The 12,534-nt window shown below is 42.7% G+C and overlaps 1 protein-coding gene across 3 annotated transcripts in view; it reads right to left on the bottom strand.

Annotated features, from left to right (window-relative positions):
- Positions 1-12,534, bottom strand: part of LOC104034806 (coiled-coil domain-containing protein 170) — a 61,974-nt gene that overhangs the window by 32,973 nt on the left and 16,467 nt on the right. The window contains exons 1-2 of one of the 3 annotated variants that reach the window (XM_075707914.1): positions 10,848-10,943; positions 2,647-2,778 (exon numbers count right to left, since the gene is read on the bottom strand). In XM_075707914.1, coding sequence (XP_075564029.1) covers positions 2,647-2,778; positions 10,848-10,943 — 228 coding nt within the window. Of the gene's footprint in view, positions 1-2,646; positions 2,779-6,093; positions 6,136-10,847; positions 10,944-12,534 lie in introns of those variants that run through there. The other 2 variants (XM_009487910.2, XM_075707913.1) reach the window with 2 other exon arrangements.

The raw sequence follows: 12,534 nt of genomic DNA, 5'->3' as shown, positions 1-12,534 counted from the left end.
ACCAAAAGTCAAGGACCTGTTCCAGAGATGATGCTAGAGCTTCCCAGCAATTCATGAAGTTCGGTTGTTTTTCTCTACTTTCCCCTCTCTCTTTTCATTCAAAATACCATTCTCCATTGAACTATTTCTGCTACAACCTCCTCTAAAAGACTGAGCCTGAGGCAGACACACCAGGCACATAAAATTTCAGTGTGTTTTATTCTGTTAAAATGAACAAGTAATTTAAAGTGGTGTTTTTGTCACAAGAAGTATTAAGGCATGTTTCAGCTTTCCTGACAATTCCAATTATAAGCAGCAAGATACAATCCAAAGCATTTATCTCCTATGACATAAAATGAACAGGCAAATAATTAAGCCACCTTAACTGCTCTTTATGACATGTGCTAGGGCTTTTAACTCATGGCAAACATTTTAAGACAATAAATATTTAAGACATTAAGCTGCAATTCAGGACATCAGGAAATTCACAGCTCTGCCAGAGGCTTCCAGTGTGACCAAACCCAAGACACTCAGAGAAATTCCAGGAGGCCAGTGAGCCAACTGAACGGCAACTGCCTTGGGAAAGAGAAGTCCTGCTTATCCCACTCCCAGCCACACAAGTCTGTCCTCTCCCTCGCACCAGCTGTGGTATTTGTCAGACTCCTACACAAACTTAACTAACACAGTTGATAGAAAATAATTCACTTTCTACAGAGGAGGAGGAAGGGGAGCTGGCCACATCACAGAGAAAAGGCTAACACCAGGGAGTCAGGCAGGAGGATCACTCTTGCAGCAGCGGCATAGTCTCTGATGAGCTTATGATTCACCTGCAAGCACTGGTTTATCAAACACATTGGAGCTGACATAAAGCGGCGCTGATTTTCAGAAAAGCAGCTCTGCCTTTTCCCAGGCTCACAGGCTTCATTTCCATGCTCCAGCCTCTTCTTTGTGCTAGCAGAAGCGCTTATATGGCTACAAGGTGAAATAAGATTGAGAAACTGATCCGGCTAAAAAACAACCCAGAAGGAGAGGCTTTATTTTTCAGTTGCATCAGTTCCCCAACAACACAGTGCACTGTAAAACTATATGTACATCTGTGCCAACACAAGGGATGTGGCAGTGTGGGGAAGGAAATGAGCAGCTGAAGGAACAATAGGATTGCTTTGCTTGGCAGCTGGACCAAGCTAGGGTAGCTTAAAGCATTTACAACTTTAAAATTTCTCTGTGGTTCAACTCCCCATCTGCAAAATGTGATATTTTTTCCTCTGTCCATTGTCTTTGTGGTCAGCTCCAATCGCAGAAAAAGCAAGAATAATCCCGTATCATGAGTTTTACAGAGTACTCAGCAAACCAGGGTTCTGACCTCAGCTGGGTCATGAAGGTCTTTATTAACAAGAGCATGAACAGCTGCTTTCTTGACTATTCTTTCACTTTTGCAAGCACAGTGCTGAAAGAATCTATAAATCAGTCAGTCATGCTGGCAATAAAGCCATTCAACATTTCCAGTAATAAATTCTTTCTATGAGAACATTGGATTCTGTATGGCTTTTAGAATTGAAATTTAAAGTACTGATCCTGGATAGCCATTAAATACAGGGGACCTCTGCAGTAATTTCAGGATCAACTGGTCAAATTCAAGCTTAGATGATGGACACTCACTCCTGTAGTTCTGACTGGATACTGTATTAACCATTCATTCTCATATAATATTACATGTTCTTGCTGTTCCCCATATTCAGCTATCCACAATTAAAGAAATTTTGTTTCATTGATAGAGCCTTTTTTAATGTTCATGTGCTATGCAAGTATATTGCAAAGTACTTTACAATGTGCAATAGAAATACACATTTGTAAAATGCACAGATGTTTAAAGTACTAGTTGGATGAATGTTCACAAGTTTCTGTCAAACTTTATGTATCTATGAATATTTATGAATGTATACACCTAAATCTATGTATATAAATAAATGTAAGCACTTCATGTCTCCTAAAGGCAAATCTGACTCCATTTTAAAACAGACCACTGCCCGCATTGCTGAATTGGATCAAATCAATCCTATTCGGTGATATGTTTAAAAAAAAAAAAAAAAAAAAATTAAGTGTGAAAATACAGAAACTCTAAAAAATATCGTATAATAAATCCTCTCTCCTAAGAACCACCATTCCCAGAGCACGGACAGCAGAAAAATATGTGTGCGTTTTCTTCAGCCTCTCTAGTTACAATCAACCTCATTAGCTCAATCACAACTTCTCTGGTAATGAAAGCAAAGCAAATTTGGGGAGCTGTAACTTGAATAAAGTGGAGGAATAGGTGAGGATGGGCAATTATATCTTAACTCATCAGCAACAGGATCTATCAGAACTTCTATATGACCACAGTTTAGAAATATTAACTTTCAAGTTTAATTACAAAAGATTGCATTTAGATGATAATGATGAAAAGCTAGACTGCTTCAAATCTTTCAAATATAAGCTCATAATCAGTTTTGGAACACAGAAGCAAGCAGAGTAAAAATCACATAGAAATTCTGTGTTACCAGAAACAAAAGTTCTGTATCAAAAGCAAGAAGTTTTGGACTTTCTGCAAACTTTCTATTCTCTGCAGAAAGTGTCTGTAGAGAATCCTCAGGTTTGGAGAAGGATTTGGAAGTATTTTTTTAAATGTACCTCTGACTGGGCACAATCATACTTCACTGAAAGTGCTGCAAGTTCACTTTGAGCAGTTTCAGCTGCAGCTCGATAGTGATTCATCTGCTCTCTAGTGACAGGAATATCCAAAGGAACATGATCATGAGATTCCTGGGAAGACAGCATGCAAACAAAACCATTAGACATCACATTTTTTGAAGATTTTTGCTTCAGTGCGTTTTTGTTTGATTAAGCTGCTCAGGGGGACCTATTCCAAATATGTTATTCCCAGAGTAACTGACCCTTACTGGAAAACAGGATAAGCAGTCACTTTTCTACCTTTCAGTCTTTCTACTTTTCAGTCTCCACCTTCATCTGCAAGTTCAGCCATCAACATCAGTGCTAAAGTATATTGGCACGTAAGATATTCCCCCTCAACAATCCCATGGCCTCCCACTATTTTCAACTCAGGTTGTTTCCTGCAGTTTCAGTGTATTTAGCAACATTCAAAGGTCCCTCTTCTACAAACTTACCTAGTCACTCCTTCAACCCACATAAACTTTAACCCAAAGGAAGTCCTCAGGTGTCTCTTATGCAAAGAACTACGTTGGGTTTGAGACTTCAGTTACATTGCACACCCCCTCATTTTTATGTTGGAAGAAATGGTGAAAAAAAAGAAAAGCAATGGCTGTCAATCTTCTCTGTGCCATTCATGTTTTTGCAGATTTCTATCATCTCACTTCCAGTGTCTCTCTGCCAGGTTGACAAGTCCAAGCCTACTCAGACACTCCTACTTGCTCCTCAAAGTCACTTTTTGGCTTGCCCATTTGTGCTTTTATTTCTAATCTGCCAAGACTAAACATCCTTTTGAACTCCATCACTCGGACATAACTTCAGCTTTCTGAATGATGCTTTCTCATCCCCAGAAATCACCATACTGACATCCTTTCACCCTTTTTCAAGCCCTTCTGATAGATGGCAAGCACTGGCTCTCTATAACTCTTCTAGCTGTGCTTTTTAGACTCTTTACAGTAAGCTTTCCCATTCTTGTGTGGTTCTGCTCTTCTATGGTAGGGCAGAAATGTGTTGGACTTCTTGGCCTTTGTCACTTAAATCGTTCAATATGAAAATTCAGACCTGAGGTCTTGATAGGAGTTTCATTAGACAGAACATTTTTTTTAAATCAACAGTGACTACAAAATAAAGAAATTTAACATCTTCAGAACAAGACTGTGTTTAGGTGATGCTGGGAGCACACGTGGCAGATGACAGAACATGAGATTTTTATTCCATCAGCTCCCACATGGGACAAACAAAACTGCAAGCCCAGTGCATTAAGGCATATATTACAAAATGCAGATCTCCCCCAGTTAATGACTGCTGTTGAAACAAGGTATTCCAATGGAGACAGAGACAAGACTTCTTCACTTCCTGTTCTTCTACATCAGCATTGGTTCCGGGTCAAGATAAATTACAAGTTTAGCTCCTACCCATTCTAAATAGAAAAAAAAAAAAAAAATGAACAGCTTTCTAAATAGGTGAACATCTAGTAAAATAAGCCTCTACCAAGAAACATACAGAAAAATCCCTGGAGAATAAGGCAAAACTACTAGTTTGGACTGCAGGAGAAGATAAATTACCTCGGATTAGTTTCTCATTGTCGACTATTTTCTTTAATGTTTCTTTAGTGCACTAGTACACACTGGATTAGATCCATCAAGTTTAATCACATTCATCTCCCTCAAAGACACTCAGCTGTGCTCTTTTCACAAAGGAATTGCCACTCCCATCAAGACAGACTGATACATGTAGCACACAATCTCCAAGATAAAAGGGCTGCTAACTTTTTCAATACTTTATCACCATTCTGAGGGAGTGAGGGAAGGCATGTGCTGTCTCTTTGCTACTTTGTCTTCTTTTTTGCTTTACTCCACTTGTTTCACATTGTGCAACCACATGAAATTCTTTGATGTAGAGAGGGTTTTTTTTCCATTCTGTAATACACCAGGGCTCCAAAACCATGGCTGGAGCTTGCAAACTGTAGCACTGTGTATGTTATTATATTACTGTATTGATGTATGTTTTCTTTTTCTTCCCTTAACAAACACAACCACTTATGACTCTCTAGAAAGCAGGAATACATCTCAAAACTGATGAAATAAAAAAAAATCCAGAGCATAGCTGAAGAAAGAAGTCCCCTGTTCAGCAACAATAATCAACATAAGAAAACTCTTTACAGATGGAACTTCTGAAACCTACATTTGTAGGTACAACTAGATTTTAAAATTATGAGCACTTTAAAGATGCAGATATACATCCAGAGGGACTTAAAAGAGGTTTAAATGAAGCCAGGTGCAAAAGTCAATGGGATTTACCATTTCATTCATTTACAGTCTTAGCGAGATTTACAGAAGCAGATCTCTACATCCTCCAGTGCCTTAGTAAATACAAAGCTAATCATACATGGTGACACCACACTAGGAAACTCGGTGTGATTATCATACTTTTGGCAGGGAATGTGCATGCTTTAATATATAAGTAAATAGTTTTCTATGTTTTGCCAGCAGCCATTCACAAGTCTTATCATTAATAATACCTATAACAATGCAAGTAATTTGGCATGACTCTACTATAGTGGTAAAATCCGTAATGCAGATGTGGCACTTTTGTATCTCTGGAAAAATTCAGATTTGTAGTGCTTCATGAGTACTATGTAGTTTATACTGATTACTGCTAAGAAAATAGAACGAATAAAGTTGTAAAAGAATAAGAGGCAGCAGACAGGAGAAGCCTTAATATATTATCACTCAATCAGCTCTAAATAATCTAGGTTTTGGGTGTTTCTCACATTCACATTCTTAACTGTTTCGATCCTTTTCCACTTACCTGCATGAAAATGAAGTTTTCATTTCACTTCAAATGTTAAACAGAAGATAAAGCTATATTTACTATACTTAAGAGTAATATTTACTTGGACCTTTGGCTTTATTAGCAATAGGCATGCTTTACAAGATCAACAACATAAGGTCATCGTTGTTATTGTGGGGTTTTTTGTTTTCATTTTTTTACCAAATAACTCCTTTCACCTCCCTGGAATCCGGCCTGTGGTTGGCAAACTTCACCCAATTCAGAAACAACAGAATTTCAACAACATTCAGTAGTTTTATACATCACCATATACTTTGAAATTGACCAACTGTTCAAGTCACTCGCTCCCATTCTGCTTTTGTCAGCTTTTCTTTTATTTCCTGCTACATTTCTTATTTCAACCCTGGCAAATGCTGCTGCCACTGCCCCCTCTTTCCTAAAATATATATAAAAAAAATCTCTATTGAAACAGAAAGCCCTCAGTAATCAGTAAACTGACCACTACCCTGAGTGACTTGCCAATGCATTGCCTCTTTCCCATAGCAGATGGACACTACTCAGGGCAGGGATTTCTTCTTCCTGTTTCCAAAGCACCTAAGCACATTGAGGTTGGCATACCAAAAATGACGACTCACGAACCTTCGCTGACTCCATTCTTCCCTTGCTTCTACAGAACAAACACGGAGGAGGGGGGAAGAGAGGTTGAAAATTAAATAGATTTGCAATATGATGACACATGACATTAATTTTTCACAGACCTGCTTTACTAAACTATGTCATAAGTTACCATCAGCAAAGTAGGGCATAAAAGCAGACCACTATATGAAAGCTTTGCTAGTAGCCTACAAGCTTTGATGGCCTCCACAACATTCAAACCCACATCTAACTAAAACAGACATCTTAACTTTGACTTCTCTGGGTTACATTCACTGGTTCAGCTGCACAGTCAGGCTTTGTGCAGTTACCGCTTCCTTTTGCCACTGCTTTTCATGTACTCCAAGTTTTTATTTCATCTCTCCTTTTACCCCACATCTCTTCTACACTGATAAAATTTTAAAAAAAAAAAAAAAATCTGAGCAATAAGCACATGATCTATCTTAACTGAACTACATCTCTTTCTCTCCTCAGATGTTAAGGTAACTAGTGGTCCCTTTTTACCTACATCTTTATACAGGACTTAGCACACTGGTTGGACTCAGTGGGCTATTCAATAATTTTTATAAATCCCAGTGTCATAACAGTTCATATTCTGAAAACAAACAAAATAAGATATCCTGAATCTGTAATATTTCTTCCTAAGACAAATTCATATTCATGGGTGTATATGTGCATAAAAATTGTTCTGATTTCTGAAAATACAATGCAGCAGCACAGTTCATTATTATTATTTGCTGCAACCAGAATGAAGATGACACCCAACATGAAGTACTGGAAAGAATGCACAGCTGAAAAATTTCCACGCAGAATTCATCTCCCTAAGAAATCACAAGGAAATGTTAGTCCCCAAACCTGCTATTGGATCTGTGGGAGGATAAGGTGCCCTTCAAGACAATGGGGATGAAAAGGAATACATTCTGTATGGCCTGAACTGCTGTAAAAGGGATCTTTAACATTATGCTTTGATTGCAAGTATTCTGACTACAGCTAGAAACTTAATATTAAAAGTTTGTTGCCATCCAGAAGCTAACTAGCTTAATTTTCTGATTAAACAGTCAAAATATGTTCTAAAAAAGGCTGTTTTCAAAACTGCCTTGTATAAATTTATTTTAAAAGAAAAGAAAATTCTACTTCAGCATGCAGGGAATATTCAATTTTTATTTTATTTTGCAAAATGGGGGATGAAGGGATTGAGAGCAGCCCTGCGGAGAAGGACTTGGGGGTACTGGTGGATGAAAAGCTGGACATAAGCCAGCAATGTGCGCTTGCAGCCCAGAAGGCCAACCGTATCCTGGGCTGCATCAAAAGCAGCGTGGCCAGCAGGTCGAGGGAGGTGATTCTGCCCCTCTGCTCTGCTCTGGTGAGACCTCACCTGGAGTACTGCGTCCAGCTCTGGGGCCCTCAGCACAAGAAGGACATGGACCTGCTGGAGCGGATCCAGAGGAGGGCCACCAAAATGATGAGAGGGCTGGAGCACCTCTCCTGTGAGGCCAGGCTGAGAGAGCTGGGGTTGTTCAGCCTGGAGAAGAGAAGGCTGCGAGGAGACCTGATTGCGGCCTTTCAGTGCTTAAAGGGGGCCTATAGGAAGGATGGGGACAATCTTTTTAGAAAGGTCTGTTGTGACAGGACAAGGAGTGATGGATTTAATCTAAAGAAGAATAGATTTAGACTAGACATAAGAAAGACATTTTTTACAATGAGGATGGTAAAGCACTGGAACAGGTTGCCCAGAGAGGCAGTGGAGGCCCCATCCCTGGCAACATTGAAGGTCAGGTTGGACGGGGCTCTGAGCAACCTGATCTGGTTAAAGCTGTCCCTGCTCACTGCAGGGGGGTTGGGCTAGATGACCTCTAAAGGTCCCTTCCAACCCAAAGCATTCTATGATTCTATGAAAATAATCTATCCTGGGATAAAGACAGACAAGTTTTAGAATATAATTTCTTCCTAAGATCTGCAGGATAAAAAGCAAATCTTTATATAAATAACTACAAGTTACATGACAACTGGGCACTGGACGGTTTTTAGAGATTAATTTCTGAGTCACATGGAGGGAAGGCAGGTAGCACTTGGCTATTGCACATTTTGCTTGGTAGCAGCAGCTAGCCAGCCAGCATGCACATCCCTTCAGAACAGCCACAGCAGCTACACACACCAATGAGTGTGAGAAGGGTAAGCCACTGTTACACAGTAAGTCAGATTTTGTTAACTCATGTGAAAACAGACTAACATAAATTGGAGTAATTAAGGGGGCGGGGGGGGAATAACAAAACCACAAATGTTCACAAATTAACCATCTTGTATGTGTATGTTGGGTAAGGTTGACTCCTTTCTAGATAATACTTTGCCCAATTTGCCTATCAGAGATCTCAAAATGTATCGATAATGCTTCATTAACATAAATTTCAAAATTTGCAAGTAACATTTCAAAACCATTCCAGTTCTGTCAGTCTCTCTTTCACATTATAAAATGCCAGAAATAGCCAATTACTTTTGATCACTTCCCACTCGGTGAAGCCCTCTTTCCCCTCCCCGATTTCTGCGTGTAACTAGGCCCAACTCATTGCTTGCAGTTTTTGCGTGTGCAATTGTGAAAAGTTCTTTTTTTGTTGTTGCTATGTGCCTGTGGATTTTGTATGCATTACTACACTGCTCCAGAAACACATAAAACTGAGCAAAGTGCTCCCAACAGCTCAAATAACTAAAGAGATTTTCTAAATTCCTTTGACAAGGGTATTGCTTAGCTCTACCCTCCTCCCTTTGCAGTAATCGTTGAAAGGTGTTCCTGAAAGATAAAAATCACTCTCTGGTGTTGTTCATCTACTGAAGAGGCCAATTTCAAGCTTGATTAATGCAAGTTTCATGACAATCAAAATTTTAGTCTTACCCTCTACTATTACACGCCGCAGTTAAAGCATTTTCATCTTTTGTTTTCCTCTCTGCTAGGATGAGGTGACTTTGCATCTAAATATAATAAAATTATGAAAGACAGCAGTCATCTCAAGGCAATTACAGAGACACATCACCTACTGTAAATATTACTTAACATGATTTTGACTTTACTTCATTCTTTGCCTGTATGCCTAAATTCAGGAATTTGGATCCCCCCGGCACTTTGTCTCACAGCTTTTCCAAAATGAATTAACAAGAAGTAGTTGCTGTGTTTAGTCTCGAAATAATAAGAAGGGTAATTGCCAAGACAAAATTTAGGAGAAAAACATGACAAGATGAAGTGCTTATGCAGGGAGTTTTGCAAACCACTTGTTGTTTTACTGTTTTTACTTTATCGGTGCTGAAGGCAGTTAAATAACTTTTGTAAGAGAAGACCTTAAATGATAGATTTAAAAAACAGATATCATGCAATGCCAACACTCTTGCAATTTTTTTACAATACTTATGATACTTTACTACAGTCAATGAAAGGCAAATATTTTAGATATATGAAAGGCAAATATTTTAGATATATTTAAGTGTGTCGGTAAATACACAATTAAGACTGATTAGTGCTGTAATTTGATTTGCCTTTTGAAACCCACATTTTATAAATAACATAGTTTCTAACATGCTGCCGAGTCATGAAAGTAACATTCACAAACTGACTTCAGGTCAGTAGGAGGTGGAGCAGGTTACTGTCAGCTCTGTAACTATGCAGTTACTATGCACTTTCATAATCAGATGAAAGCAGTTGTACTTAATATAATGGCCATTGATTTAGCCATGACAAAACTACCAAAATTCTGTGTTTTTTTGTCTCAGAACAATACAACATAATTACAAAATTGATATTCAGCTATTAAGGAGATACTGAGATGTTCACACACTAACAAATTGTTTATCCTTTGGAATACAAAACCGTTACAAGTTTTCTACTCTATCTCTAGTACAAACGAGTTTGATCCTTCTAAGCAATATCCTCAAGCGTCTCCTTTAAATTCACATCAAAGCCAGCAAACTAGTTTCAAAGGAAGAAGAAATGCAAAGAAGAAATTCTGAGATAACTGTAAATTCCTACTCCATGAAAGATACTCCCTTCTGCAATACTTAAGAAAAAGCTTTCGTCCTTGAATTTGTAAAGAAAAGCTATAACAATCAGCTGAAGTTCACTGAGCTACAGCTGAAGCGCACAGCCACCGCCACGTACAGCTCTGCAGCTGCATGGTTTGTTTGTTGGTTTTTTTTTTTTTTAAAAAGGAGAAATTAGATTTAAAATTGAAAAGATAACTTGCAAGGGGGGGAGTTACAGTCAGCCTCAATGTCAGTCACCCTCCACAGAAACAGGAGACAGAAAGCCATCGGAGACCGAGGGCGGCAAGGAGGGGGATTTTTCCAAAATCGGGGCTCTATTCTCTAATAAGGGAACTGTAAAAAAACCCCAAACCAACCCGAACGCTGTACTCTTTCTGAGTTCCCCCCGTCCCTCTGCTACCGCCCAGCTCTGCCCTGTGCCGGACGGCGGGGCACGCCGGCCCCGGGGGCTCTCACGGGAGGGAGCCCGCGGGCGCCTTGCAGCGGCCCGGCCCGGCCCGCCCCGGCCGACGGCAGCCCGCCAGGCCCGGTCGCCGAGGCCGCCTCCCTCCTCCGCGCCCGGGCTGCCCTCCCCGCCGTCCTCCCCCGGGGACGCGGTGCCGGGGCGGGCCGCAGCCTGCCGCCCGCGGAAACCACCGCCGCCCCCGCAGGCGGGGGCCGCAGGGCCGGGCCGCTCCCCAGCGCCGCGGTACCTCCGCCGCCGCCGCGCCGCTGCCCCTGCCAGCCAGCCGAGGGGCGGCGGAGGCGGCCGGGCAGGGCCCGCCGCTGTGGGCCCCGGCGCCGCTCATGGCGGCGGCCGCCGCGCGGCCGCCCGTCCCCCTGGCAACGCGAAGCGGGCGGCGCGGCCTGCGCCCTCTTCTGGCGGGCGGTGGGGCCGGGGCGGGCAGGCCGCGGGGCGTCGCCATGGGGCCCCTGGCTGGGGGGGAGGGGGGCGCAGCGCTTGGTCCCTGAAGGCGAAAAGGCGTGGCAAAGGGATGCTCGCACAAACGTTTTTTTTCCACGTCAAATAGACGCTACACCACAAAACTTTATAAACCTGAGGGAATTACCTCAACTTTTCCCTCAAAAAAGTCAGAGGAAAGCAGAGCCGATGAAAGCCGGGCGGCAGCGGGCTCTTGCTGAGGCGGGGTTTCCTTCTCGCCTCGCAGTGCCTGTAAAACGAGCACCTCCCGCAGCCCGGGGGAAGCAGCCCGCCTCGACCACCGCTAAAATACCTCCAGCTGGAAGGGGACCGCCTCCTCCTAAAGTCGATAAAACGGGAGGAGAGGGACCGCAGCTAGCGGTAAAAGAAATTGAAACCTTCAGGTGCGTCGGTGCTGCGCATCATTTGCTTTAAAGTCCCTGTGAGCTGCTTCACCAGTCCCGCCCCAGGGCCTGCGGGGACGGGGCGATCTTGCACCGTTTCGGTACTCACCCACAAGTCAAGACGCATCTACCTTTCCTAGGAACACTGACTTGCTCATGTTTTCCAGAGAAGAAAATGGCAAAGCTAGGGATAGTACTGATGGGTTTTTTTGTCCTCCTCTCTGTGTGCCTGATGCCATTTCACTGCTGCTGCCAAGGACAGAGAAGACCCCTTGCCCAAGCAGAGGGGTGCCGGTGCGGATCACCACTCTATTCAAAACGCTACATCGCTTAAAGCACAGAGCTAGACAATGCCATATCTCGGCTGGAATCTGCCACTAAACTCATAAAGGAAAGGAGAAAAACCGCTTAATGTGAGGAAGCAGTGCTGGGAACAGCGCAGGGGAAATGGAGGCCGGCGCAGGGCTGAGGCCGTGCGGCGCAGGCGGCAGAGCTGGCAAGAGCCACCAGCCTCTACCTCAGGGAGCATCTGAGGAAAGACACGGTCACTGTCAGCGTGTGAGGTGACGACAGCTCCCCGGTGACACGGTTCCAGTTCATCCTCATGGCTGAAGGGTGAGCTGAGCAACACAGGATGGCATGGGGGGCATAAAAATGCATTACAAACCCCATTGTTCTTGAGGACTGTCTACAAAATGCTCTCACTGTTGCTGTAGTAGAGGAGTGAAACCAGTAGGGCATTTCGAATCAAAATTATCCAGTGCTGACAGAGCGGATGGGGGTACAGAGAAGGTTGCTGCGAGCAGCACGTGCTGCAGGCATCTCTCTGAAGGCAGAGGCCCCCTGAACCCGGCGACTGCTGCCTCAGAGGAGGGACCGGAGTTTTGCGATGCTAGACTCTCAAAAGGAGCCAGGCAAGAAAGTGGCCAGAGGAGAAGAGCAGGGACCTTGGCCAGAAGGGAACTGTGTGCCCAGGCTGTCTCCATATGGCTCAGAGAGAAATGCCCGGGCAATCCCCACTTCCCAGTTAAACTGCATTCTGTTCCCACGCCAAAGTTTATCCCAAAGTGGTAT

This window comes from Pelecanus crispus, chromosome 3, assembly GCF_030463565.1.
Source record: "Pelecanus crispus isolate bPelCri1 chromosome 3, bPelCri1.pri, whole genome shotgun sequence".
NCBI classification, from domain to species: Eukaryota; Metazoa; Chordata; class Aves; order Pelecaniformes; family Pelecanidae; genus Pelecanus; species Pelecanus crispus.
This window is presented reverse-complemented; position numbering and strand designations above follow the sequence as displayed.